Here is a 26,394-nt window from a genome sequence, read left to right on the forward strand (position 1 = left end):
GCTTTTTGTTGTTGTTTTTTTGTATTTGGAGGGCAGCAATAGTGCCTTTTCAGTGCTATTGTTTTAGTGCCAGTTCCCCCCTAGTAACAAATCCGCTTTATCACAGTCAATACTGTGGCTATAGCCTTGAAAGCACTGGGACCATGACACATGTTGGTTTTGTGATGATGATAATGTGCTCCCCAATAACCATTAAGACACTAAGGTTTTTTGAGCATATGTCTAAACAATTGTAGGTCTTCTCATTAGCACAACTTGGGAAATGCACTTAACAAGAAGATTATGTCTAATTTTAAATTCAAGAACATTTTTTAAACTGGAAAGAATGCACTCAGGAGACAAGTCACAACATCTCCCCTTGCATGAACTTACAAAGCAAAAGGCAATCCAGTCATTACTTTTCAAGATATATTTGGCCTGATGTTGGGGATAAAGGAAAAGTCATGGTGTCACCACATTAATAATTAATAATATTTTCTTCCTTTTGAAAAGAGGAATGTGCACAGCAGATTTCATGGCAATATGGCCATTACTTCTCAAGATATTTCAATCACAAATGGAAAGTTTGACCTGATGGTGGCAATAGGGGAAAGGTAATGGGATCAACTAAATCAACATGTTTCTTTCTCTTGAGAATATGAATGTGCAAAGCAGATTTCATGGCAATACGACCATTACTTTTCCAGTTATGTCAATCACAGGGGTGACATGGCTCAGGCAGTAAGAGCAGTCGTCTGGCAGTCGGAGGGTTGCTGGTTCGATCCCCTGCCCGGGCTGTGTCGAAGTGTCCCTGAGCAAGACACCTAACCCCCAAATGCTCCTGACGAGCTGGTCAAGGCCTTGCATGGCAGCCAATCGCCGTTGGTGTGTGAGTGTGTGAGTGTGTGAGTCTGTGTATGAATTGGGTGAATGGAGAAGCATCAATTGTACAGCGCTTTGGATAAAGGCGCTATATAAATGCCTGCCATTTACCATTTACAGTCTCAATGACCTAGAACAGACTCAAACTAGTGATAGCCAGCCTTGTTCACCTCATTTTGAATTCTACCCACTTGGGAGTTTTTTTGCCCCAATATTTTAATAATACTTGCATTGATTGTCACACAAAGTATAGAGTTTCAGTGTTTATGTTACCAATACTGTATGAGGACATGTAATAGATTTAATGTCATGGAGAATTTTTATTAAGTATCTTTTCAATCTTGAATATATGACATTATTTGTTATTCGTAATTTGCTTTCAAGCAAAATCATCAGTAAAATACCCAGCTGTATAAATACACTGCCATGGTGTGCATTTCCCACATCTATCTGCCCTTGGATGAGGACACCAGTGGTCAGAGTGAGATACAGGGCCCAGAGTTCATGCTGGGACAGAGTATAAGAACCAGGAGAGGACTGGGCCAAAGCCATAGAGATGGGAAGCACAGTCTGAACCATGACCACGCTATGGATCCTAAGCTGTCTGGCACTGGTGGGCTCTGCACTTGGTGAGAGGGTCTAAGTCCCTTTGGCTGCTGGGTAACATAGGGGGGTACCTTATACGTTGTAGCTTACATGTTCCTGATGGTGGTGGTATTTTTTTTCCTCATTTCTAAGAATCCAGACCAAAAAAATCTTAATGTTATTATCAATATAGTTTTAACATACATGTACACCCACAGGCAGATGTCTAGATTTTGGAAAGGGAGTCCTATTTGTGAAATGGGGGAGTGGGAGGGGGTGGCTGTGACAGAAGAAACCTCTGTCCTGTAGCCCTCCTCTCCTGGCAATTGTGCCTCTATTCAGGCTCCTATTTGGATCACAGGTTGTGGAGTGCCAACCATTAAGCCACAGATCAGCGGGTACAACAAGATTGTGAATGGCGAGGAAGCTGTGCCCGGGTCCTGGCCTTGGCAGGTGTCCCTACAGGTGAAATTACTGCTACACCGTCCTCTCTTTGTCTCTAAACGATTTCAAATACGTATATTTGTATGTATACACAAAGAAATGTCTGTCACAGAATAAACTGAAAATCTATCTCTCTCACACAAACAACACTCACACACATACACAGGACTACTCTGGGTTCCACTTCTGTGGGGGGTCCCTGATCAGCCAGTACTGGGTTGTCACAGCTGCCCACTGCGGCGTTTCGTAAGTAACAAAGCTGCTTCCAAAAACTGTTCACGCTCAGGGAAATGGAAGATAAACGGTGAGCTCCATAATTTTGTTCAAAGAAATTCTTGATTTGGCTCTGCGCTGTAGAATTTTAGATTTATTATCAAACAATTCACATGTAGTTGAAATGCAGATTATCAGCTTTTATTAAAAAGCATTTTTATACATTTACACTTTTTTTAGTCCACCCATCTCAGGGCACCATAATGTTTGGGATACAGTAAATGGCTTCACAGGTGATTAGTCAGGCATGTTCAATTGCTTCCTTAGTGCAGGTTTAACAGTGCTTTCAGTATCTAGGTTTTTGGTTGCCTTTGGAGTCTGTTATCGGCATATGTCAACACGAGTACCAGAGTTATGCCAATGAAAGTCAAGGATGCCATTATGAGGCTGAGAAATAGAAAAAGTAAAACCTTAGGCTACCCAAATTAAACTGTTTTCAACATTATTTAGAAGAAAGAGGGCACTGGAGGGAAAGGGCATGGTAGGCTAAGGAAGACCTTCTCAGTTGATGACCAAAGAATTCTCACCATAATGAAGAAAAATCCCAAACCCCTGTCTGACAGATCAGAAACATGCTTCAGGAGGCAAATTCACAAACAGAACTACAGAAGCTACACTGCATAATACAAACCACTAGATAGGTACAAAAACAGGACCGGCAGGTTACCGTTTGCGAGGAATTACCCCCCAGAAAGCTGCAGTGTTCTGGAAAAAGGTCTTGTGGATAGATGAGACCAATATTTACATATAAAATGGTAAATGGTTGGCATTTATATAGCGCCTTTATCAAAAGCTCTGTACAATTAATGCTTCTCATTCACCCATTCATACACACACTCACACACCAACGGCGATTGGCTGCCATGCAAGGCAACTAGCAATAGTGTAGACCTGGAAGAGTATCACCAGAGAAAATATGCCATAGGTGGAATTTGCTTTTGTCTGTCAGACCTGGGTCAAATAAGTAATAATTCCATATTGCAATTATTGTTCTGGATTCAAATTCTTTGCTACACTTTATTGAGCTTGCCTGGTGTATTGGAACCTATAAAATACACTCAGAAAGTCTAAACCCTGCCTTCTGGTCCTCTTGGTGGCTCAATTGTACAAGGCCAGGTCAATCGAGGACAGACATTAGTTTAAATCCAAAACGATGATGTATTTGACCCAGGTTTGGTGTCCGTGTTCTGTATGTGCATGTTACCGAGGTAACCAGCCTGTGTTTGTTCCCGCTCCCGCCAGCCCCTCTCGACACAGGGTCATTCTCGGTGAGCATGATCGCCAGTCCAATGTGGAGCAGATCCAGGTCAAGACCATTGCTAGGGTGAGTCCTGCCAAACCATGCATTCCACTGTGCAGCCACTCCTACCACAGACACACCTGCATGCACAGCACTGCTTCTGCACTCACTGCACTCCATTGTTATTCAGAGAAAAAATATAAATACTCAATCTGATTTATTTTTCAAAGCCAGGATCCCATCAATGATTATCACACAACTTTGACTCAAGATTACACTCAGCTGTTGGTCTGTTTGAGATTGGCATATCCAGTGGTTACAAAAAGTGCCTCACCAAACCATATTCATGGAGAAAAACAATGAACAGTTTCATTGCAAGTCCAATTATGAATCTAGAGCAATGCCTATACGCCGGCTACTACTGAACATATGGCTCTCCCACAGGCTATCTCTCACCCGTACTACAACAGCCAGAACTTCAACAACGACATCACTCTGCTGAAACTGTCGTCCCCTGTCCAAATCACCTCCCGCGTGGCCCCCGTGTGCCTGGCCGCCTCCAGCACCAATGTGCCGTCAGGGACCCGCTGCGTCACCACCGGCTGGGGGAGGACCGAATACACCTGTCAGTCTATCCCACAATTCCCTCAAGGCCTTAGCATAGCCCCAACACTGCTTCTCCTTTTCCTGGGCTATATGTCTTTCTTCTAGGAAGTTTTCTTCTTCGTCTAAGTTCATCTACAGCTAATTGTATTCTTTGAGACCTCATAAATATATTAATCAAATATGGTTTGGTTTTTTGGTTAATCTGTTTTTATCAGTTTCTTTTCTTTTTTTTTGGGGCTTGGCAATGTGCCTTCTTTTTACTGCTGCTTCAGTGTTGGCTTGGTAACCCTGCCTTATATCTGTTGTTCTCTTCTGGGTTTCTCTCCCAAACAGCGAGCCCGCGATATCTCCAGCAGGTGGCGCTTCCCCTGCTCAGCCCAGCCCAGTGCAGGCAGTACTGGGGCCAGAACCGCATTTCTGATGCCATGATCTGCGCTGGAGCCTCTGGAGTATCCTCGTGCCAAGTAACCTCACACACTTTTATCCGGAGTGATTTACACAGTGGACCGTCTTTTCTTTTTTTTTTTAATGGGGAGCCCAACCTGAGACTGAGCATGTCTCAATTTCCACCGTAATTTGGAATGGTCATTTACCTGCAACTGCTACCCCATTCACGGGCGAACCCCACTGCCGATTCGGCAGAATGTGGACGTCCGTCTCGTCTCCTCCATAACATGTGGGGTCGCCAGCTGCTTCTTCTCACACTGACTACAGCTAAGCTCGCATAGAGCAGAGTCAGAGGAAGACCTTTCGTGCAGTCTTAGTTGGTATTAGCTGGCCTTAGCATGCAGTCAACAGGCACCCGATTGACCAGTGGTGGGGTGGGTCACTAGATAGTGATTAATACGGATCCCTAAACGACTGAACCCTCCTGTATCCTGGGTGATGCAATTGGCCACTGCGTGTCACCCAATGGAGCTACTGGCCAGTCGACATTGGCACGGTCTGGATTCAACCCAAATTAACCACCCTCTTATACAAACGATTTATATACCTAGAGCCGGAAATGTATATAAGCGGTTTCAAGTTAAGTATGCTGCTAAAGAGAACAACAGTGCCCCACGTTGAAATTTAACCTACAACCTTGAGTTATTACACTGCTAGCACACTCACACACACAATACAAATACGCAGACACACATCTGTCATTGCCTACCACACATTGCCATGGTCGCAAGATTTCTCTGCTCTCATTTAAGCAGCAGGAATCACTATCCCACCGTTCCTGACCTCACGACCATCAGAAACATCATCACCATCATCCTCTGTTACCTGAGCAGTACCTCTCTTCCTCTCGCGATTTCTGACAGGGAGACTCCGGTGGCCCTCTCGTCTGTGAGAAAAGTGGAGCCTGGCACCTGGTGGGTATCGTGTCCTGGGGCACAAGCAACTGCAACGTTCGAGCGCCAGCGGTGTATGCGCGTGTCTCCTACCTGCGCCAGTGGATCGACCAGACTATGGCATACAACTAGCAGGGAGTGCCAGAAGAAGCAGTTCTCACTGGAGAGTGAGAGGGGGCAGTCTGCCAGAGGGAGGAACCTACCGTCTGCTTTGTCTACCAGCTTTCAATTTTGATCAAGATTGTTATGAGCAAATTGTAATTATAAAATAACAATTCAGGCTAGTATGTCTCTGTGTTATTTTATGTGTATTAAGTCAGCAGTGGTATTAATGAACACAAGATTTGATGCCAAACCCTTGCCTTTCTAGCAGAGGTGATAAGTATTTGGACAGTGGTACAATTTCTGTTCTTTTGGCTCTGTACTCCAGTACTGGATTTGGATATTGGATTTTAAATGAAATAATGACTGAGGTCAGGGTACAGACTGTCACCTTTAGGGGGTTTGAGGGTATTTACATCCATACCGGGTGATCTGTGCAGGAATTACATCCATTTTTATACATGGTACCCCCAAAAGTAATTACAGTTGGCTTCTCAGCCATTGCTCATTAATACTAATAATAGCTGTATTTGTATAGCACCTTTCATGCAGACTGCAGCTCAAAGTGCTTAACAGGAAGAATAGAAAGAAAAGGCAAAAAACTATAAATACATTTTTTTAAAGTCAGGTGTATTCAATCTCTTTCTTAGTGCATGTGTAAGAAATCTTTCGGTATTTAGTGTTTGATTGCGTTTGGAGTCTGTTATGGCGTTTGTCAACAAGACGACCAGAGCTGTGCCAATGACAGTCAAGGAAGCCATTATAAGGCTGAGACATAAGAAGAAGAAAAAACTGTCAGAGACATAGGCCAAAGAAATGGCTTAGTGAAACAATCGGTTTGAAACATCATTAAGAATGAAAGCACTGCATTACATTTGGGATCATTGCCTTGGTGTGGGTCCAAAGAGTTTGGAGGCATTTCATTGAACTTGAGCAGATACAATGCTTCTGTACACTTCAGAATTCATTCAGCTGCCACGACCAGCAGTTAGATTATAAATTAAAGCATTAATGTCTTTGCTGAAAACGAGTAGTTTTCATCTTGCAGTGTAGCCTCTTTTTATGGCGATTTCTCTTCAAAATGATGAGAATTTGTTGGTTTGCAATAGCGGTAATTTTCTGATTACTTTTGATAAAAACTTTCCCTAAGGCTTATTTTACCAATGAATTGTCCTGGCTTTCTAAGATTTTCCAGGAGAAACATTTATATAGAGAAAAGCTTTGAATGTGCTGCACAATTAACAAAATAAAACTTGCTGGTTTAAAATGTGTTCTTGGAATGACCCTGGAATAGCATTATATGATTGAAAATAGTATCGCAATAAATAAAACGCCCACAACAATGTCAGTGGTATTTTATTACACCAATCTTGTCATTAACTAAACCTGGATTCACTATGATCCAAACAGTTTGTCATGTTGACAAACCCAAGTTTGGGAGGGAGCTTGGGAGAGCACTTGGGTGCAAGCAAACAAATTTTAAAATAAAATAAAATAAAAAAACCCTCCTATTTTAGGGGATGCAACCCCTTTTTCCATTCTCATATTTGCCTCTGTCCTATACTGCCCTCTACAGGGCTGGAGAAGTTAGCAGGTGGAGCTAGCGTTCATACATCTCCTTCAGGATCTTAATGCTTTCACTGTACCTCAGTTGGTTCTTATTTGAAGCCTCTTTCCACCTGAGACACAGAAAAAGGCATTTTATTTTCAACCAACTTTCAAAGACACCACAGGCATATCTCAGAAAATTGACCAACATTTTAAAGGCAAAAAATAATAATAATAATAATAATAATAATAAATCAACCTTCCTCATGTTGCATAGACAGACAGGATTACATGGGATTTTAGTTTGTATGGTGGTTGCCCTGTGTATGGCCTGTAGTTGTGTGCACTTTGTTGCTTTGTCTCAGATGTGCTAAAAGTTTACCTACTCCTTAATGGAAATGATGGCTATTTTCTCACCTGTGTAAATTGTGTTTCCACTGCATATTCCATTTCTGTCACCAAAATACAACAAGAGCACATTATTAATAAAGAACTTACTTCTGTCTAATTTTCTTCCAACGTTCCATATGATTGTAGATCAAAGGTGCTGACATAGGAGCAGATTCAGAAGGCTGGAACACACAAGAAACCCACACTATATTTAACACAGAAGAAAAAAATCCATTGGGCACAGGTGCACAATTAATTGTTGTTCTCTGTTCCCTGTTCCACACATTGCAGAACTAATTAACTTTTTAATATATTTTTAAAATAATGTTGCAGATCTACTGAGATCATCATTCACCCCAAATTCTTGTGATTTGAATGATTTTGAAGGCATGTCCATATTGCTTGCTATTTTTCCATCATATAATTTAAAGCTCACTTGACAGGACCAGAAAGGCCATTTGAGTTGCAGTATTAAAACATATGTATGCTATTCCCCTTCCAAAGACCACCTTCTCAATAGCAATGAACATTTTTAAAGCCCTTTGTGCACTCAGCAATGCAGTTGAATACTTCATTTGAGATGCTGCTGCCATTGTAGGGTGACCAGTTGTCAATTAGGTTTGTCCGAAAGGACCAAGCAGCTGTCCTGCTTAATAGCTACACACAAAGACCAACGGCAATGTTTTAAAGCTCTTTAACATTGACGTATGGTTTATGTGCAAAACAGTTGTGAGTGACGGAACAGCCGGTTGATTTTGCAGCTGGACATGTAGGGGGGAAATCGCTCACCTTGCTAGCAGCTGGCTTGTCCGGAATGCGCAGATTGACGGGGTCCCCAGAGGGGCTAAGGGGAGAGGGGGTTGGCAGGGGGAGCCGGTAATAATTCTGACCCTTTCCGTTCTGCATATCAGCTGCCTGAAACACAAAGTAAAAGACCTTTTCCAATACTTTTAACGGTTTTCCTCTCCAGCGATCAGAAATAGAAGGCTTTGAGTTAGTCCTTCACAAAATTCAACAATCATACAAGCATTCTGTAAGAGCCCACCACCTCCCCCCGTTTCCCCCACATTTTGGGTGAGAGCTGACCTCGTCTTCCCCCGCGCTGTGAGGGGGGCTGGGAGAGGTGGCACGCTCCCTAGCGGTGGGGTTGTTGCGCATCCAGGCCCGGCAGATGGGGTACAGAGGGGTGGCGCTGCTGAACTGGGCCAGGTCCACACTGCGGTCGAACAGCTTGATGATGTATGCGTCTGAACGGGCCGCAGCCAGAGAGACGGACGGGGATTTAAGAAAGGAAAGAATGGTGAATGAATAACGGGGCAGATTTTGGTGAGCGGGGATAGAACAGAGAGGGTAAAGATGGCAAGCTTTGGGCACAGAGTCACACCGTCCCACTGAATTTTCAAAGGAGATGCTTACTCTGTTTGTGCTGGCTGCTCTCTGACAGCCCGTCATCCATCTCCTTGCGTTTCTTCCGCCGGTGTTGTGGGAACCGTGATGACGGCCTGTCACAGCAACCACATGGTTAACTTCCTACTGCGCAGTTATCCCACCCAGCAAACAAGAAAGACAACCACAAAGAGGCTTACCGTTTTCCTGTGGAAGATGGAGACAGATCCCTGTGGAAGAGACTAATGTCAGTGATTTTGGGCAACAGCTTTGAACTAAGATCAGGCTTAGCGGTGTATTCGGTGATATACAAGAGAAAGTTTCATACTTGCTCAGGGAATCTGCTGCTGGCTTTCCCGTCTCATCATCATTCTGTTCCCTGCAAGAAACAGAGACAATTCATACAGATACAGTGGGAGTCATTTAGACAGCCAGTAACGTCTTGGCCAAGTTCCGCAAAAGAATAAAACTATTCCATGATTTGGGCAAATTTCTTGGGGCAAAATACATAGGAGAAAAATGAGCTCTTGTGAAATTCATGGGGTAAATGCAACCGTGTCTGATGTGACAAAATAAATGCAAGGTCCCCTTTTAATATTGCCCAGCTAAATGTAAACATATTTTGAGCTAGACCAATAGACGACGCTGAGCAAAGTCACCTCTCGCTGTCGCTCTTCTCCACTAGTCCCTGCAGCACAGCGTCCAGGCGGCTCCGGGCGCTAGCCGTGTCCGCGTCTGTAAAGGCAGAAAGTTCAGTACTGTTCCGCAGGCAACTGCTCAAATGGGAGTCGCCATTTTACCAATTGAATCTTCTACGTAAAACTTAAGTGTATTAAAAAATAAAGCTTATTTGGATGCACCTATGATGTATGTACGATGTAGTATGCGTCTTATCGAGTTCCAATATGGTTAGTGCTTCAGTTTATACCGTCCAGTGATGCATCACAAAAACTACCACGTAATATGTACATTATATGGCAATACATTCCTCCCTTCGATATTATTTACGTGATACAAACGTGTTTCCACCGATGTACCAAGTAAATATTCTTCTGAATGTAATACTAAACTGAAGGGCCATGGGGGAAAAAGTTGGAAAGCTATAATGCATTTATTTGCTCACCTGGTTTTTCCGTCTTGATTTTAACGTGCAACATCGTCAGTCCAAATGATCTTCACTCACTTTGACCAAAACATTAAAGACATAAATGAACTTTAATTTAGCTTGCTCACAAGAAAGGCAGTGGTTATCATTGCGATACATTACAATAACCTTTCAACAAAGTAACCTGGCTGCATCCATAGCGAACTTTGCAAACAACAAAGCGATAATTGATAGCTGGTTGGTGCATCCAGCTAATGTTAGCTTGTTGGAATAATTTAGTTAGCACTCGATAGCTAGGCCTTAAGTTACGTTGCTATGTTATTAAACATTTGTTATTTAACTTACATTACACGCATTCGCGGCGAGTGGCATCCAAGGCAGCAAGAAAACCAATAATGGGAACTACTCAGCTAACGAACGATAGTTTGTTCAAACTGAGCTAGCTAGCTAATTTAGCTGGCCAATCAAGCTGATTTACAATCTATTCTTACTTTAGCATTAGTCTATGTAGCTAGCTGGCTACATAAACATTAATTATGAAAGAAGTGTCTGACAATAGACAGGCCAGCTGACATTAACTTAGCTAGTCTAGCCACAGTCCAAACCCACTGAGGCGACGAAGCATGCAGGCTGTAAAAATATAAACTTTAGAATACTACAAACCTGCTGTTTTCATTGGGTTGTGTGTTTCATGTCGACATAGTCGATAACTAGACACAAAAATGCTAATTCTATTTAGACGATAAACCGTGGTCCAATCCCCTGCAACGGACTTTCCTCTTCCGCGCGCAACCTAATTCCTATTCACTCATTGGGCAAAATGGAAGGCCACCACTTTTTATCATTGGTGTTTTGTTAAGTCATTCACAAATGACGGGTATATCGATTGGCTAGTAGCGTTTGCGTAACTATAATTTAGGTTTAAACTGCATTTCCCACAATCCACTTGTTTGCAATGTTTGAGTCGATATGAATGCTTCCCGAACATATGGTCAGAACTTATGTCCTCTCAACTGACGTAATTATGCTAACCAACAAACGTTGGCAGGTATATTTTGAAAAATATTTCTAAACATCTAATACTGTTTTGGTGTACAATTTAGTGAGCAGCTAGGATATTACTGGTTGCTTAGTGACCAGACAGAAACCCGGAAGAGCGCGCAATTTGGTTCTCTGGTAACTTGGAAAGCTAACGCTTAACAGTTCGAGACGAAAGGCAAAACACTGGGAACTTCAGTGTTGTTTTAAATAGTTGTTTTGTATCCATATAGTAGTAGATACGATCATCAGTAAGTTAGCCAGGTGCTTGGATTCACATCGGGTGTTAAGGGGTCAGACGCCAATTGCGCATTTGTTGAATCAAAAACGTCAAGCTGTATGACTTGGCATAACATGAAATCCAGGTAAGGAACATACGTTCTAGTTTCCAGTTGGCAGCTATACCAACATTCAGTAGCCATCTACGTTACCACTGCTGATGAATAACTTATCTTTGTGTCTCTCGTACCAAAGTGGTGCAATATTTACCAGACAAAACATGTTTCCCCCGGATCACCGCATACCGAAAACACATTACAACCCATCTCCGACCAAGAAGATTGCGAAAAAACAGAGAAAGACGGTACGTGTTTATTAAATCAGTGTTTTAAATATGTTTTACAATTTCAGATTCATTCACGCGAATGTATGTAATCATGACCAACTTCCATTTCAATCCAATCAATCACTAGAAAGGGAGTCAATATCTAACGTTATATTGCATTACCTGGCTCATGTCCTCTTTCCTCCTCAATTCTTCTCTCTTCTTTTCTACGTATTTTGCTTCTTCCAGAACCTGAGTCCGGTTCGTCTGGCCAAGCCCCCCAGCCTTTCTGTTCCTCTGATGGAACCACTGACACTTGAAGACCAGAGCTTCCTTGGACCATCTTCCTACCCCCTTCCCTCCACAGAGGCCCAGCCCAGCTTCTCTGAATCCTGGCCTTCCACTGATCACGAGTCATCACTGGCGAACACCACAGCCTCCCCAGGGAAAGAGGCTCTGGCCTGTGCTGCCCCTTCTGGAAAGGCCTATTTTATGCCTACTGCCACACAAGAGGATTCAGTGTTGGCAAGGTAATCAAAGTGATTAGGTCTTCTACCCAGTAGTAGTGATTTATTTTCCAATATTGATGCCCCTAATGACCATGGATTCCACCCCAGGTACGTGGAGCGATTCCGTCGCGGCAAACCCCAGAGTCGCGAGGAGAGGCAGCGTTCTGCTGCAACAGTGGAGGAGTGCCAGCCATTTTGGTGGCTGTCTTCCTCCTCTCCTGCCCCCACAAAGCCTGCTCAGCGAGGTGTTTACATTTGATTATTCATTTCTGTCTTCTGTTGCCTATTGAAACTTTGGGAGCTGCTGTAACATACAAAGCTTTTTTTGCCTTTTTTTTTTTTTGTTTGTTGCTGAATTCATTTCAGCTGTCAGAGCTTTGCCATGTAGTGCATGGCTGTAAAATGAAAGGGCTGCATTATGACATGATTGACTCCCCTCTCCCCTCTCTTGTTTTATGCTTCTAGGCTGTGCTTCTGCCCATGAAGGTGGCCATATAAGCCCAGTGGAACGTGTTCGATCCAGCCCCCCTCTCTCCCCACATGGAGCTCCACTTGACTTCACTATCATGGTGAGTGTGTTGTGTTCCTGCTCATACTCTTTTGTTCTCACTTCAGGCTCATTGCTGAACACTGCATTTGCTTACTATACTGTATGCAAGCCAGTATGTTTTATCAAGGGTTCCTGCTTGTTTTCGTCTCAGTTATGTTGCTTTCCCCTCTGTTGCCTTGTATGAGCTCTTTAACAGAGAAACTTAAAATCTGACTCTCAAAGTGACTCTTACTGCTGTTACCTGGGACACCAGGGGAGATCACAGTGGCCATTCAGTGATGGTGATTAATTGGTTAACTGTCTGGTATTAAAGAAAACGCATAGCACTACTGGTCTTGAGGGCCAGATTTGTTTATACAGTGGCAAGTACAATATTATGTCATCCTCAGTTTTTGATGCAAGCTGTTGGTTTCCTGTTATGAATTACACCACAGATGTTATTTGTCCATCAGAGTCTATGTTGTCTGGACTTCTGCAAAGTTAATGCAGAAGTCCTGATGGGAATATCCCCTATCCCCCTTTGGTTTAGGGTCTGTCCGACTCTTCACACTGTGACCCCCCTGATCCAGGAATACTGCAGCTACAGGAGAGGGCCAGTAGACTCCTGCAAAGGAGGTACAGTTTGGACTGGGGGGTGGGGTGGGGTCAGGCAACGGTTCAGACAAAAGATAAAATATGCACCCTATATTTTACTCTTCCTCTTGCATGACCTGCAGCACTGTGCAGACAGTAAGGCTTGGTCGACAAATCAGTTGATGCAGAAGGTGTCTGTGGTACAGCTGAGCTGAGACCCACTGGCCATGTATAAAGTATTGCCATATTAAATGTTATGTTTTAGTGCCTTGAACAGGCGAGGGGCTTGCCTGATAAAGATATAAGGTTTTTAATGCATTAAAAAGACTGTTGATATGATACTGTACTGCCCTTTTTCTGTTTAAATACTGTTCTGTGCACAGTGCTGCTTTTTAGAGTTAAGACATCCGTGATTCAGTGATGTCTTCTACAGTTTGAATTCTGTTCCGTGTTTCAGCAATTCCCGTCTTTCCCTTTCAGTGAACACTCCCTCAGTAGTAGTTCAATCCCTATCAGCTCTGAAGGCCTGGGTTGTTCGGACCTGTCTTCACCCGTCAGTGTAGATGAACCTGTCCAAAGGCCCGTAGTTCCCAGTTTCATTAACCCTACTACTGGTGAGTCGGGGGAGCAGCGGGGTTCAATATGTTTCCAGGGTTTTTAACGGACAAATATTTATTCTTTAGTTATTCTTACTTCTTATTCCTATTTGTTCACCACTGTTGCAAGTAATTTCTAATACATAAATCATGTGATCACAGTTTGATCACAGCCTTTCATTCACTGATGGCCTCTGCCATGAATCTGACAGCCCTGAATAGTGGTCCCGTGGCCATGCCCTCTGTGGCTGCCCTGTTGGCCTCTCGCACACGGCCAGAGGATGACATCTTGTTCCAGTGGCGTCTGAGGAGGAAGATGGAGCAGGCCAGACAGGGTCCCTTCCCTCCCACACAAGGTCCGGCTCTTCAGCAGGCCAGCAGCCTGGTGCCACAGGTTAGACGCAGTAAAAAAGTTAATCACGCTTGCAGATTCTACACTGCAGGGCCATAATTTGCTCTTCACCAGTGTGTGTATGTGTACGCATGCATGCAGTGTGCTGCCACACCTTGAAATTAGAGTCGATGCAGATGAATCTTCATCCTAAATACACATCTTTTGGTTTTCAAGGGTTTACCTGTGTTTGGCTCCATCTATCTTAGCCTTGATGGCAACATGTTTTCCAGTCCCTCTTGCTGAAACCCCATAGTTGCTGTCAGCACTGTGCTTGACGGTGATGGGCTATGTTTGGTTTGCACCAAAGATAGCGCTTTGCTTTCAGGCCAACAAGCTCAACCTTAAGCTGCTTTTCATGGCAAGTAATCAAACGGTACATTCAACACCAAGTAACGCGGTGACTACACACGGGAAGAATCGAGTGCCACCCGCTGTTGAAACTTGACATCATCCATCACGGAAGCCGTTGGTTCAGAAAACTATAACAAGCTGTAACAGTAGATGGTTAGCTTGTCTGCGGTTATATGAGGCTAAATTGTGAACTTGCATTGTGAAACCGAAAATCCTGGGTTCATCCCAAAATGTTTACAAACTAATCGGGCTAACTCAGTTAGCCAAGAAAATTATGTGATTGGACATGATGGGAAAGGTCAGCTTTAAACAAGGTCAAGGATTTGAACTTTGAGGCTTGCATCTCTGCTTCATTCTGAGCTGTGCGCTACGCCAGGCTTAAAGTTGCTGCCGAGTCAGGTTGAGTGTGAAAGCCACTTTAGTCTCATCAGACCACAAAATCTTCACCTAGAAGATCTCATGGTCTGTCATACATCTGCCAAACTCCAGGTGTGATGTAACACTGGCCTTCCCATAGGTTGATTGAACATGGGTTGATTGAACATGGGTTGTCCTGGCAGTAGACCATGTTTAGTGTGACCTCTGAAGAGCTGGAATTACACCTGGTCCAATTCATGTTAATACAAATGGGGTAAACACCAATCAGTTCAGTCATTTTCTGAATTTTATTTTTAATTCTTATTTTTATTTTTAATTTTTAATTTATTTTTGACATGGTTTGGTATTGTTTGATATATAAGTAAAATTCCAAGATTCCCAGGTGGGGGCATTGTTCCCTTCAGAAAAGTGCATAGTCTCAAATACTTCAGTGAATATACAGCTGTATAACTCTAAACACGCTATGTAAGCTGTTGTATGCTTAGCTCATCTGCGGAATGTCGGCTTATGAGATATCTGTAATTTTGATACATGTCTATTCTGATGTCTATTTTTTAAATCTTAAGGTGCATCTGTATAGCCCTTACATTTTCACCTTTTCCTTTCATCCAATGCATAAGGCCCAATGGGGCCTCTGTACATCCGGGATTCAGACACAAAGAGCAGGCCCGCACTTCACACCAGTCCTTCAAGAGTCGAGTATCCCCCGGCAACCTCCTGCCCCCACAGCCCCACCCTCTTTCCCCATCGCCAGCCCAGCAGTCTCCAGTCTCCCCCCCAACGCCCCCGTCGCAGCCCACATGCACCTCCTCTGTGACATGCTGCCCTGCCCCCTCCAGCATCCGCCCCCCGAAAGGAGGAGGAGCCCTAAGAAATGGGAGGTTCCCACCCGGGACCCGGCCCACAGCACTCCGAAAGGCCGGTCCAGCTCCAGCGAAAGCGAGTCTGAGGACCTGCCCAGCAAGGGCTCGTCCTCCCCACCTCCCCCGTCCTCCGAGACGCCTGAGGAGCCCTGGCCGGCCGGAGATGGGAATGCCGGTAGACGGAGGAAGAACACGCTACAGTCGCCCGAGGAGCCCTGGCCGGCCGGGGAGAGGAAAACCGGGAGACAGAGGAAGAACACGCTGCGGAGGGAGGAGACTGAGAGAAGCAAAACGCAGAAAGTCGAAAATCTCCACGGCAAGAAAAAATCCATAAGGTATCGCAGCGGTTTTTGCCTGTCTGTTACCTGTGAATTCAGCTGACAGAAAAGCCTGTTACTGCCACTCCCTACTGATCAGACAAAATGTGAAGAGTAAATGTGATGAGATATTAAATGGGATATTAATGGAGTAGTCCATCATTATCAGGGCGGCCTGTTGTGTAGTGGTTAAGGTACATGACTGGGACCCGCAAGGTCGGTGGTTCGAGTGTAGCCACAATATGATCCACACAGCCGTTCGGCCCTTGGGCAAGGCCCTTAACCCTGCACTGCTCCTGGGGAGGATTGTCTCCTGCTTAGTCTAATCAACTGCATGTCGCTCTGGATAAGAGCGTCTGCCAAATGCCATTATTTTATTTTTTATCCAAATCCTTGCTTTAATAGTATTTTATGTGGCCTGTCTTATGTAAGGATCTTCATTGTATCTATAAACCTATCAAAATGCACCAACAAATAATACATTGTTTACTACAACAGTTCAACTGTTACTACTTTTTTTTAAAGTTGGTCACAAGAACCATCGGTAACAGAGTGCCCTTCTTTTAAAGCCATCACAGGGGTGGAGGGGGAAGTAGAGTAGACAGCCAAATGAGGCCAAGCCAAGCTGAGAGGGGTGTCACCAGAGACCGAGTGGGGAAAGAGAGGGCCACACCGTGGCACGAGGAGCCCAGGAGAGGAACGTGGGAGAGGGGTCAAAGGTCAAGGAAAGAAGGGCGCCCAGGTGATCAGGCACCCCCACCATCTCCCATACATAACGCGCTGGGTCAGGTAAGCAAATGCTGCTGTACGGCAATTTTAGGTTTTGGCGGAAGCCAATGTTAAACTTTTTCCACAAGGCACTTCACACCCTGTGAAGTAAAAAAAAAAAAAAAAAAAAATTAAAAATAAATAAATAAAAAAAAGGAAAGAAACGCTGATGGCATTGTGTTCGCAGGTCGTCTCGGCGGTACTGTTCCCTACCTCCGATTCGCCCCTGCCCCCAAGAATCCCCAGCTCCTCGGACTCGCCCAGATACACTCCTCCTGTGCCCCCGCAGTCCCCTGCTCCTGCCCCCAGCACGCCTCAGGCCCCTGAGCTTGTCGCTCAGCTGCTGCAAGAGGCTGAAGGTGAGGGGAACTCCTGTGACATTTGACCAGTGGGCTTTCCTAAACACTCTAATACGGTAATGGGAACCACGCGCGTGGGTGTCCGCCATTTAAAGTTCAGCCGCATATGACCCTTCACCACCTGTTGGGGAATATTTCAGGCTTGTGAAACGGTTTGTTGTGGGTTTGCGAAGGCTGTTGCCATTTTATGAGAGGATGGCATTGCCCCACTGGAGTATCTTGGCCTTGGTTATTTGTTGAATACTTTTATTTTAAGTCTATAAAAAATGTATACTTCCTCTTCCTTACCACCCCCTACTTCTGCAGTTAATTTGCTGTGTCCTCAGACCCAGTCTTTGTACTTCACAGAATCAGACGGGCTGGAGTTTGAAGATGACCCCTTGCTGCAGGTCTTGAGACAGCAGAGGGAGTGGGCAAAAGAGCAGCTCAGGTGAGCTCTCCCCTTTCACCTGTGTGTGCCCTCCCTAACACCCCTCACTTGAGAATCACTCAACTAATGTAATCGTTCTGCTTCTGGCCCCAGAAGTGTAATGTCCATTCACTCTTTCTTATATTTTAATGAATACATTGCATGCCATGATTGTCAACTATGTATTCCACGGATCATCTCAGTCCAAAGTGAGACTATAAGCCTGAAGTAATGAAGTTTGTATTTTGACTTCTGAAGTCTGTGAAGTGACTTTTTAAAGGCCTTTCTATAGTTTACATGGCTGTCAACAACAATGAATGCAGCCTTGTGAATCTAAAGATACCTTTGTAACTTTCCAAAATGGAGTATGTTGGTTTTTTTCTTTTAAGTACAGTTAATTACCAATTAATTAGTTACTAATTGTTATTAGTTCATTATTAACTTCCAAAACTTTCTTTTCTTTTTCCAGTGAAGTCGACACAATATTGAATGAAATCCAGGATGAACCCACATAGAAGAATGACTCGGACATCATGTACAGGAATAACACATTCATTTTTGTACATAAATAAACATATCTGTATATTCGTATGCTTGTTTTCAAAGCCATACATATTTTATCACAATAAACAATTACAAAATGTACAACAATCTCAGGGTTTGCTGCTTTTGTTGAAGAAAGCACATTAGTGTACCAGCCTTGGGGATACATTTGTGCTCAACAAGGAACCAAAGCTATACTACTACAGTGTGTGTGCAAATCTTGTTTGTTATGTTACAAAAATATAAATATCCATGTATTTTATTGTGATTAATAGTATTTACACAAGAAATTAACAGGAAAATGTTTGGATGAATACACTGGTGTGATGTAGCGTATGTTGCAGTCAGAGTGCATTATGTGTTTCTACAAGCAGCTTGTTAATGGATCAGGGTCTTGCTGTACTGGCTAGTTTGTCTGTGTTGGTGTGAGACAGTGGAAGGCAGTGGTGTTTTTGGGTTGAGTCACCGGAGCGCATGGTTAGTTTGTCTCTCCGTCTGTCCTTTGGAACCGCAGGCTCATGGCCCAGTGTGAGGCAGAGGCCGGGAGCTTTCCCCTTGTAGCAGTGGGGCACAGATGACCAGAATCCCCTCTGGGGATACTGCGGATTCCAGTGCGGCCACATCCACTCCCTCTGGGATCCGGTACCGCCGGTTAAACTGCCGCGACACCAATCCCGGCCCATCCTTCAGAAGGCAAATTACAATTCAGGCATTTTCCACTGATCTAGATTGGAGATGGTTTTGTTTTTCATAGGTCACTGAATCTACATGAACAATAGCAAGCATTCAGTATGGAATGACTTCTGTATGGCGTACGGAAACCATTATCCAAAAGTCCTTGTCCTTGAGGAGCTAGTGATGGAAAAGTGATGCTTCATGAATCCGAACAATGGCAGAGCTATTGTGTTACGGACTCGCTAATTTGAGACGGTCTTAATAATAGTGCTTTGGCGTTTTAACGATTTTGATTGGTTGCTGGTTAATGATCGACCCAAATTACATATACACAATTGGAGTGAATTAAGTCATATCCTATGTGTGCCTAATTATAGTGTCGTGTTAGTGAGCAGCCTGTGAGTTGATCTTGTCCAATGTTTTTCCCAGTCTGCCTAATTGCCGCATTGCATTTATTCTCAGCAATTGCATTAAATAGATTAAAGCTAGATTTAAAGCTAAACGTAATTTCCCCTCCGTATTCCGCGTCGAGCCTCAGAATTAGACGGCATAAACAAATGTTCACGTGGTAGCTAAAACTTGAAACCGATTGTTTTTAAATAGATTTTTTCGATGGGTTACATGGCAAGTATGTTTACATTTCATTTTGTTCAAATGGGAAGGCCTACCTTTTTTTGCTCGTGCTTTCCGTGAACCTCTATAAAGTCTCCGGTCACCTTCACCATGAGTTCCTCCGGGCTGAAGTGCTTCACGTCAACTTGTACGGTAAACCCACTGCGATCACAGGCGGTCTGTTTACATGGCAAGGTGACATTAGTATATACACTAAGACTTCTCTTTCCTTTTCTCATAAACGTGTAGGCTGTAACATACAGAACGTGACTCCATTAAGCTGACCAAGGCATACTTTGGCGCAGCAATGTCATGTTTTAAATGCAGCAAAACCATAAAATAAATAAAATTAAAAATTCACTTACGATTGGACTTGCCCGCGAAGAGCCAGTGAGTTCAGTGGCGGGCATCTGAAACTCCGATGGTACCCAGGTGTACGGACCCAGTGTTCCGCTTAGTTGAGGGATCAGCGGCGAGAGAACCCTCTCCCAAGGTATGCCACTGAGAGGAAGTGAAGGCGGCAGATCGAAGTCCATTTCTCTGTGATAGAAGAACATAAAGCTATTACAAGAGAGAATTTAAATAAAAGTTTGCCAATTGACTATGACATTTATATTGGCTGGGCACAATTACAATCACGTCTGCTAACTTCGTTTGTAGAATTGTAGATTATTTGTCGCGCAGTATTCCGGAAAAAAAGATCAAAGTACCATAAGGTTTATTTTACCGTTTCGTTCCTAAAGCCCGAATGAAATTTGTCAAAACGATGTATGTATGCTCTCTTGTCCCGGGACGCAAAGAAATGACTGGCTTTGAAGGCTCACCGTTTTATAGCTGTCTCCCGGCGTCAACCTTGTTAGTCAGCCTGTCGTCATAGTTCCACCCTGCGCATTTGTTGACACAAAGGCGAAACGAAAGCGCTGCCCCCAACAGTATAGCCACAAGAACCAAATGTATATAGCCAAGCCCGTGTGATGTGATTCCGATTTGGAATAATTAGTCTACGAATTATTTTAGGTTAATTCCTGTCTTTGTGCTTTTCGATTTATGATGTTACATAATAATTGACCCTTGACTTTGAGGATCGATGTGTTTGTTGGCGACATTGCCGGGAATCTTGGTATACTGTATTTTTAGTGTTGTGACCCAAGGCGAGAAGGCTTTATAGACATGACACTCGATGTTCGTGGCAGTTTTTCCTAAAATGACTTAATGGGCAATGTTGGTCATTCTGCACAGTAACCTGGCCAACAACACATAATACATGGATGTTTTAATTACAGAATGGCATTTCACCCCACCTGCCCAGTAAATGTTTATCACAATGTCATACTGCCGCTGGGATTTATTTTCCTGGACAGTAGCTAATAATATCTTAGAAGGTGTGTGACTATGTGTGGGGGTAGGAGGTGTACAGCTTGTTCCTGGCGGGAGATACATGTCGACACGTGCAATAGCATCGCACGTTGATAACCTTTTTACATTTCCCCGGACACGTTGCCATGCACGCTCCAGAGAAACGCGGAAAATTCCTGCATGTTACCAGTATTCGTTTAAATAGCCTAATGAATAAGCACCTCATCGCTTGCGGCATCCCTGTTCAAGTGCAATATCAAATTTGTTGAGACAAATATCGTCGTATGGATCAAAATAGCCATGGTAACACCAACCACCAATCATAATCCAATTCTAGTATACAAGTAGTGCATTTGTGGAAGTGTTAAACTTTCACATTTCGAACACACAAATGGGCAGGTCATTTTCACAGTCTGCTAGCCCTTTGGGAACCTACAATTTATAATTCCATATGGCAATGTTACAGTAACAATGTTTTACGAAACCGTGGTCTTAAAAGGACAGGGGAAAAAGAGACCGACCCTTCCAGCGAACATCATGTGTTGTGGCTCAACAACACGTCCCCTAAGTGGATTATATAAGTTGTTAGCATAACAGAAAACTTCAACCGCTTTTGGAATGTTATGCCCTTGCCTGCTCAGCATCTGTTTTGTGATACCTCTGCCAAATCCAGGCTAGTCAAAACAAATGCACTCTGCCCAAATGCTTCTCAGCGGGACCACACGGACACAGACCCCGCAGCTGCCCATAAAGAGACAGGACGGCTCAGTGTAAAACCGCTAGGTGCCATAGGGCCTGGCGAATGAAAAAAAATGTGTCCTCTGTGACTTCAGCAAGAAACAGAAGCAGTGCTTGTCACTCAATCTGTGACTCTGCTACTAAAAACAGCACTTGGTGTGATCCCAGGGGGTTAGCGTTTGCAAGAGTGATTGGGTTTCATAATAGCGCTTGAGTAAGGCTAGAGGGTCATTTATAGATGCTTGGGCGAGAGAATGACAGTTTAGTCTCCAAGATTTATTGCTGGGTCCAGCTGGATCCCTAAAAGGGAAGTGTGTGTGTTTGTGTGTGTGTGTGTAAGACATAGTGTTGTTTTCATTAGTTGTGACTGTTCAGGTTTTCACTGGAGATATTTAGATATTTAGAACAGATATCAATACAGTAGAAACAGCCTGAGTGTATGACACTATAGGCTGTGAACACAAAATGGAAAAACCTAGGTAAACGGGGACAAGTACATTCAAAGCAGAAGGTACAGGACAGGTGTGGAATTACATAACCATGCAACATCCCAGCATGGATAGGTTTACATATAAAAAAAATGCAGACAGGCCTGGTTATCTACAATAATGACTGGCATGGCTGCAAGAACAGACCTCAGTGACTTTTAAAGGGAGTTAATTGTTGGGCCACAACAATATGAGCCTCAGTGAACAAGAGAGCTGAACTTGCGGATGTTTCAGGAGCTGATGTGCCATGGTAACGTTAGCAGAGGAAGATATTGTGATCGTGGTGGTGGGGGATTGTGACCGCAAAGGGCACCTATGATTTACAAAAAAAATTCTAAACCACCACAGCCAAAGAGGTACTTTCAAACTGTCAAACAGTGCAAGGGGGCACAGTTGAGTTGGGCTCCACATCTGCATGCGTCTTATCACAGTATGTTGAAATTAAAGAATTGTTTATCCCTGCACTTTTTCATTTCCTTTTTCTTTTACATGATGAGAAAACAAATGCCTCATATAGTCATCTTAAAATTTATTCAGTAGTTGTTTTGTTTCAAACATAAAAATAAAAATAAAAAACAAAGGGGGGAAAAAAAGTAATTTTTACAAATCACAAACTCATACAAATGCAAAGAATAATTTTCAAGTGTGAGGCAATGCCAAAAAACTAAAATGCCATAACCTCATTTAAACTCACTTCGCTTTACATGATTTCTTATGGTGACTGAATAAATTGAGTTACAAGGTGCATGTACAACTTGTTCAATTACTGGAATGCACGATAATTGATATAATCTAGTATGGTCAAATAAAGACAAACAGTAACACTTCTGAAAGTGTTGCGTTTCAAATGAAGAGTCCCAAGAGGTGCATTGTAGTGATAGCAAGGGTGTGGGTATGCGTGTTTGTTTTTGCTGACAAAACAAGGAAAGGAAGTAAGAGTCGTCCTGTCCTGTCCTGTCCTGTCCTGTCCTGTCCTGTCCTGTCCTGTCCTGTCCTGTCCTGTCCTGTCCTGTCCTGTCCTGTCCTGTCCTGTCCTGTCCTGTCCTGTCCTGTCCTGTCCTGTCCTGTCCTGTCCTGTCCTGTCAGGGTCTCCCTTCTAGGGAATTCCCAAAGGAATGGTGAAGGAAAGGTAATCTGCCACTTCTCCCCACTGTGCTCTGAAGTGCTGGAATATGGTAATCCATGTTGTGAGCACCGCCACCCAGAGTGACAGTCCCAGAGCAGATCGCTTCACATCTGGAAGAGAGTGCATATGGACCAAAAGGACAAAAATACAAGGAACATAAATCACAAATTATGCAAGTTCATCATACTGTCCACCCTCTTAGGCACTGCATACTAATGCAGCTATCAGTTTCGTAACATGTTCTTGCCACGTGTACACCCTGGAACATACAACATTTAGCATATGCTAGGTCAAGGTACATGCTTTTTTTTCCAGCACCAGGACCACAACAATAATTACTCCATGAGGTTAGTTCCATCTCTGACTGTATGATTGATTGATTTGAGCTTTATCAAAAATGTGGCCCTGGCTATTTAATATACTTTCTTACTGCTCTTATGACACACACAAGATGTAGACCATATTGCCATGTCATTTGATTAGGTATTTCTGAATATGGGATGTGTGTATATGCGTTACCCCGGGCATATTATGTTACGCTAGGCCTTCAAAAGTCACCCAGATTCTATGCCGTGTACAAAGATTCATAAACTGCACTAAGTCACACTCACATGTTTTGATCTGGGGCTGTTCATTGTACGTTGGTTTTAGGAAGGCTTCTCTGAAGAACCACACCACATTTACCAGCCAAAGAAATGGAAGGAAGGCAAAACCACCTGCCAAAAATAAAACCATAGCTGGAGGATAACTGAATACACAAGACACATTTTCATTTCCCACTCATTTTTGGTCTAATTCATTGCTATCCCAGTTTGAATTGCAGGAAAGATGTAGCTAGACCATCTCAGAAAACAGCAGGACCTGCACCCCCAGTAGAAAGTTTTTATTTATTTATTTTTCCCATGTAGAAAGTCATTTTAAAAACTGGAGGCAATGCACTTACACGTAAATGCCTTTTAGAGATGGCTTAATTAAAAAAACTGTGTTTTTAAAAAACAACAAAAACTATTAACTATTAACTGCTTTTAATAGTTAGACAAGGTTAATAACAAATGTTAATTGTGTCTCAGTCTGATAGGCATTGTACGTAATGTAATATGTGATGTAATATGGATCGTTCTTAATTCACATCACAAATCATGTGACCATGGCTCATCTGCTATGCTGGAGGACAAACTGCCCATACAAAAATGTATTTTTCTGCAAAAAAATATTGTTTTCTAAATTTCAGGTCAACTACAACAAATCTCCATCATATAACTTTCTCACATTCAAGCTAGCATGAGCCAGTGAGCTGAAAAATCCCAAGGATCAGTTTTACCAAGTGTAAGGTCCAAACTAGTGAGCTACAAGGTACTTTACAACAAAATTAGTGAATAAATATTGTGGCACCATGTTATATGATAGATGATAACTTGTATATCATAACTGGTTATATCTAACCAACTCTTTTGGACGTAAAGTCATTACTAAGACCAGTGGATAATCAACGATGATCCGGTTAGCTAGTTGGCTACTGAAATATCATATCCATATATGAAACCTGTACTTGCAAAATGCCATGGGGTCACTGAAAAATGATGCTGTGTGCAGAAAATATGTTGTACTGAGTGATTACACCCAATTACACCTGATTGTAGGTGTAGGTTATTTAGGACTGTTACATTGTAGCTAGCTTATTTCCGTGATGTCACCGCTTTTATTTCAGTAATGCATAAATCAAGAGTATTGGTAGGATTTAAAGTTATAGCTAACTAGGCTACGTTTGAACTGAAATACAGTAGGCACCCAGAGGTTTGTTGCAGTAGTGAAGTTCCCGTCTTAGATATTGGTTTTCTTTCATTTGTATGAAAGCTAACTTTCTTTTGCATTACCTTATAATGACTTTTAATGGATGCCATCTCGGCCAAGTTTAACCCGTGTTTGACCACAAAAATGAACGGGTTGTTAAGGCCGTTTGTCCTACAGCACGTCCTCGTCAAGAAAATTGTCATGTGATTAAGAACGATCCATAAATATCTTGACTACAGTAATTGGAAATGTTTGTTCCCAGTAAAACGTCCCTTACCCAGATAATATTTCCTACAGAGGTTGAGCTTCTCCTCATTAGGAACACGTTCCAAATTCATGGTTATTCCGGGGTCCCTCAGTGAATTCCGCTGAGGGGGAAAAAACAGTAAATAAAGAATAACATGGATAAATTACTTTAAATTAGTAGCAAGCCAGTGTGACGCATTCCATAACAGATCAATCCAAGTAAAATGTATGTTTTGTTTTCATATACAATGCATAATTTCAAACTACTGCATCTTGACTAATCTGCCAATTGACTTCGTAAAGTAACTTAATGTTAGCTTAAAAAATAAATGAACATTTCGCTAGATTGTCTCTGAGAAGCCAGTGGTAGTTGCCTACATTTGGACAGTCTAACCATCTACAGTAGTTTCTGTAAAATTGAGTCCCAACTGAATCCTGGACCTGGCAGGTATGACTAAAGATGAATGCGACATCAGCCGCCTGTTCTCATTGTTCTTAGCTCTTAGGGCACTGTTGTCCATAGGTTCTAGCACCTCGAATAAAAGTGAGAAGTACAATAGCGTTGGCTTTACGACGGCCTCATCGTCTCGAACCACCACGCAACATAGCCTACCAGTCACCAAGCTAGTTAGGTACATTACCTTTATTATTCAAGGGGAATCGTAAGCTACCCCCGTCATAATTATCTGTAAACTAAAACAACGTTACATTCTGTAAATTCGTTAAAATAAGAGCGATAGCTATGCGTTTGAAGCTATTGGCACACTGATAGCACATTAGCCAGCGAGCCAACCATAAGTAGTGGGAAAAGTAGCACTAGCTAAAACGTTCGCTAGCTAGACACCTTCTCCGATAATAAAATAACAACTAGACAATCTACTTGGATTACTGTTCACCTTCGATATACAACGATGTCCTTCTTCACCAGGTAGTTACCACTTCAGAAAACACAACAAGCGAAACGGCCAGCTATAGTTCTCACAAACAAAAGTATATACGGTCAACAGTTCCGCTTCCGGAATACGGAAGCTCTACAGTTTTTTTCCCCCATTTGTATTATTCTCTACAGTTTGTAGGGGCGCCTGAGTTCAAAACAGACCGTGAGCAGAAATGATGTGTGTGTTGTATGCAGTCGTTTATGAAGGGCAATACCATATATAATCAAATTGAAATTGTGCTGATTTTATTTTTATTTTTTTATCTGAGGCCTATGAAAAACAATGTTCACGGGAAGAAATATAATTACACAGGGAGATGCACGCTGATTCAAACGCAGGTCATATACGCCGC

General features: G+C 42.9%; 5 protein-coding genes across 13 annotated transcripts; 2 read left to right on the plus strand and 3 right to left on the minus strand.

Moving 5' to 3' along the window:
* Positions 1–1,374: 1,374 nt before the first annotated feature.
* Positions 1,375–5,792, plus strand: LOC133126529 (chymotrypsin-like protease CTRL-1). 2 transcript variants are annotated; one of them, XM_061238854.1, is made up of 8 exons: positions 1,375–1,490; positions 1,808–1,911; positions 2,057–2,136; positions 3,406–3,487; positions 3,848–4,028; positions 4,148–4,153; positions 4,343–4,473; positions 5,320–5,792. In XM_061238854.1, exons 1-8 carry the CDS (start codon positions 1,439–1,441, stop codon positions 5,479–5,481), a joined length of 798 nt encoding a protein of 265 aa, XP_061094838.1. In that variant the 5' UTR covers positions 1,375–1,438; the 3' UTR covers positions 5,482–5,792. The 2 variants fall into 2 exon arrangements, with proteins under 2 accessions (XP_061094838.1, XP_061094829.1); XM_061238845.1 differs by lacking the exon at positions 4,148–4,153.
* A 999-nt stretch (positions 5,793–6,791) lies between these two features.
* On the minus strand, positions 6,792–11,059 carry lin37 (lin-37 DREAM MuvB core complex component). Of its 2 annotated transcripts, none has more exons than XM_061238867.1 (10): positions 10,544–11,059; positions 9,899–9,957; positions 9,435–9,510; positions 9,104–9,154; positions 8,976–9,005; positions 8,806–8,891; positions 8,476–8,636; positions 8,179–8,304; positions 7,498–7,571; positions 6,792–7,130 (listed from the first exon to the last, which is right to left on the minus strand). In XM_061238867.1, the coding sequence occupies exons 2-10, from the start codon at positions 9,930–9,932 to the stop codon at positions 7,052–7,054; spliced, it is 717 nt and encodes a 238-aa protein (XP_061094851.1). In that variant the 5' UTR covers positions 9,933–9,957; positions 10,544–11,059; the 3' UTR covers positions 6,792–7,051. The 2 variants fall into 2 exon arrangements, with proteins under 2 accessions (XP_061094851.1, XP_061094860.1); XM_061238876.1 differs by lacking the exon at positions 10,544–11,059 and adding an exon at positions 10,226–10,510.
* proser3 (proline and serine rich 3) lies at positions 10,835–18,180 on the plus strand. 2 transcript variants are annotated; one of them, XM_061238296.1, is made up of 13 exons: positions 10,835–11,283; positions 11,393–11,501; positions 11,712–11,992; positions 12,080–12,216; positions 12,437–12,540; positions 13,051–13,136; positions 13,575–13,708; positions 13,903–14,084; positions 15,434–16,011; positions 16,563–16,782; positions 16,949–17,120; positions 17,469–17,550; positions 17,999–18,180. In XM_061238296.1, the coding sequence occupies exons 1-13, from the start codon at positions 11,258–11,260 to the stop codon at positions 18,042–18,044; spliced, it is 2,157 nt and encodes a 718-aa protein (XP_061094280.1). In that variant the 5' UTR covers positions 10,835–11,257; the 3' UTR covers positions 18,045–18,180. The 2 variants fall into 2 exon arrangements, with proteins under 2 accessions (XP_061094280.1, XP_061094288.1); XM_061238304.1 differs by having other exon boundaries at positions 10,838–10,928.
* hspb6 (heat shock protein, alpha-crystallin-related, b6) lies at positions 18,066–20,338 on the minus strand. 6 transcript variants are annotated; one of them, XM_061238953.1, is made up of 4 exons: positions 20,184–20,338; positions 19,725–19,899; positions 19,416–19,538; positions 18,066–18,756 (listed from the first exon to the last, which is right to left on the minus strand). In XM_061238953.1, the coding sequence occupies exons 2-4, from the start codon at positions 19,893–19,895 to the stop codon at positions 18,589–18,591; spliced, it is 462 nt and encodes a 153-aa protein (XP_061094937.1). In that variant the 5' UTR covers positions 19,896–19,899; positions 20,184–20,338; the 3' UTR covers positions 18,066–18,588. The 6 variants fall into 6 exon arrangements, with proteins under 6 accessions (XP_061094937.1, XP_061094911.1, XP_061094932.1 ...); XM_061238927.1 differs by having other exon boundaries at positions 20,087–20,234; XM_061238948.1 differs by lacking the exon at positions 20,184–20,338 and adding an exon at positions 20,070–20,177.
* Positions 20,339–22,453: 2,115 nt separating this feature from the next.
* Positions 22,454–26,138, minus strand: psenen (presenilin enhancer, gamma-secretase subunit). The gene is made up of 4 exons (XM_061238959.1): positions 26,001–26,138; positions 25,136–25,226; positions 23,679–23,783; positions 22,454–23,177 (listed from the first exon to the last, which is right to left on the minus strand). The coding sequence occupies exons 2-4, from the start codon at positions 25,194–25,196 to the stop codon at positions 23,038–23,040; spliced, it is 306 nt and encodes a 101-aa protein (XP_061094943.1). The 5' UTR covers positions 25,197–25,226; positions 26,001–26,138; the 3' UTR covers positions 22,454–23,037.
* Between the last annotated feature and the right edge of the window lie 256 nt (positions 26,139–26,394).

Source organism: Conger conger, chromosome 1 (assembly GCF_963514075.1).
Source record: "Conger conger chromosome 1, fConCon1.1, whole genome shotgun sequence".
In the NCBI taxonomy this organism is placed as follows: Eukaryota; Metazoa; Chordata; class Actinopteri; order Anguilliformes; family Congridae; genus Conger; species Conger conger.

Coding starts and splice junctions, on each gene's coding strand:
- LOC133126529 (XM_061238854.1), top strand. CDS start 1,439: ATGACCACGCTATGGATCCTAAGCTGTCTGGCACTGGTGGGCTCTGCA. Junction 1,491..1,807: donor ACTGGTGGGCTCTGCACTTG/GTGAGAGGGTCT, acceptor TTTGGATCACAG/GTTGTGGAGTGCCAACCATT. Junction 1,912..2,056: donor CTTGGCAGGTGTCCCTACAG/GTGAAATTACTG, acceptor ACACATACACAG/GACTACTCTGGGTTCCACTT.
- lin37 (XM_061238867.1), bottom strand. CDS start 9,932: ATGTTGCACGTTAAAATCAAGACGGAAAAACCAG. Junction 8,637..8,805: donor GAGCAGCCAGCACAAACAGA/GTAAGCATCTCC, acceptor CGGCCCGTTCAG/ACGCATACATCATCAAGCTG. Junction 7,572..8,178: donor ACAAGCCAGCTGCTAGCAAG/GTGAGCGATTTC, acceptor TGTGTGTTCCAG/CCTTCTGAATCTGCTCCTAT.
- proser3 (XM_061238296.1), top strand. CDS start 11,258: ATGACTTGGCATAACATGAAATCCAG. Junction 13,137..13,574: donor AGTAGACTCCTGCAAAGGAG/GTACAGTTTGGA, acceptor TTTCCCTTTCAG/TGAACACTCCCTCAGTAGTA. Junction 13,709..13,902: donor TTTCATTAACCCTACTACTG/GTGAGTCGGGGG, acceptor TGAATCTGACAG/CCCTGAATAGTGGTCCCGTG.
- hspb6 (XM_061238922.1), bottom strand. CDS start 19,916: ATGTTCTTCTATCACAGAGAAATGGACTTCGATCTGCCGCCTTCACTT. Junction 19,539..19,724: donor CTTCGCGGGCAAGTCCAATC/GTAAGTGAATTT, acceptor CCATGTAAACAG/ACCGCCTGTGATCGCAGTGG. Junction 18,757..19,415: donor GAAAGCACGAGCAAAAAAAG/GTAGGCCTTCCC, acceptor TGCCTTCTGAAG/GATGGGCCGGGATTGGTGTC.
- psenen (XM_061238959.1), bottom strand. CDS start 25,196: ATGAATTTGGAACGTGTTCCTAATGAGGAGAAGCTCAACCTCTGTAGG. Junction 23,784..25,135: donor CTGTAGGAAATATTATCTGG/GTAAGGGACGTT, acceptor TATTTTTGGCAG/GTGGTTTTGCCTTCCTTCCA. Junction 23,178..23,678: donor ACAGCCCCAGATCAAAACAT/GTGAGTGTGACT, acceptor ACTCTCTTCCAG/ATGTGAAGCGATCTGCTCTG.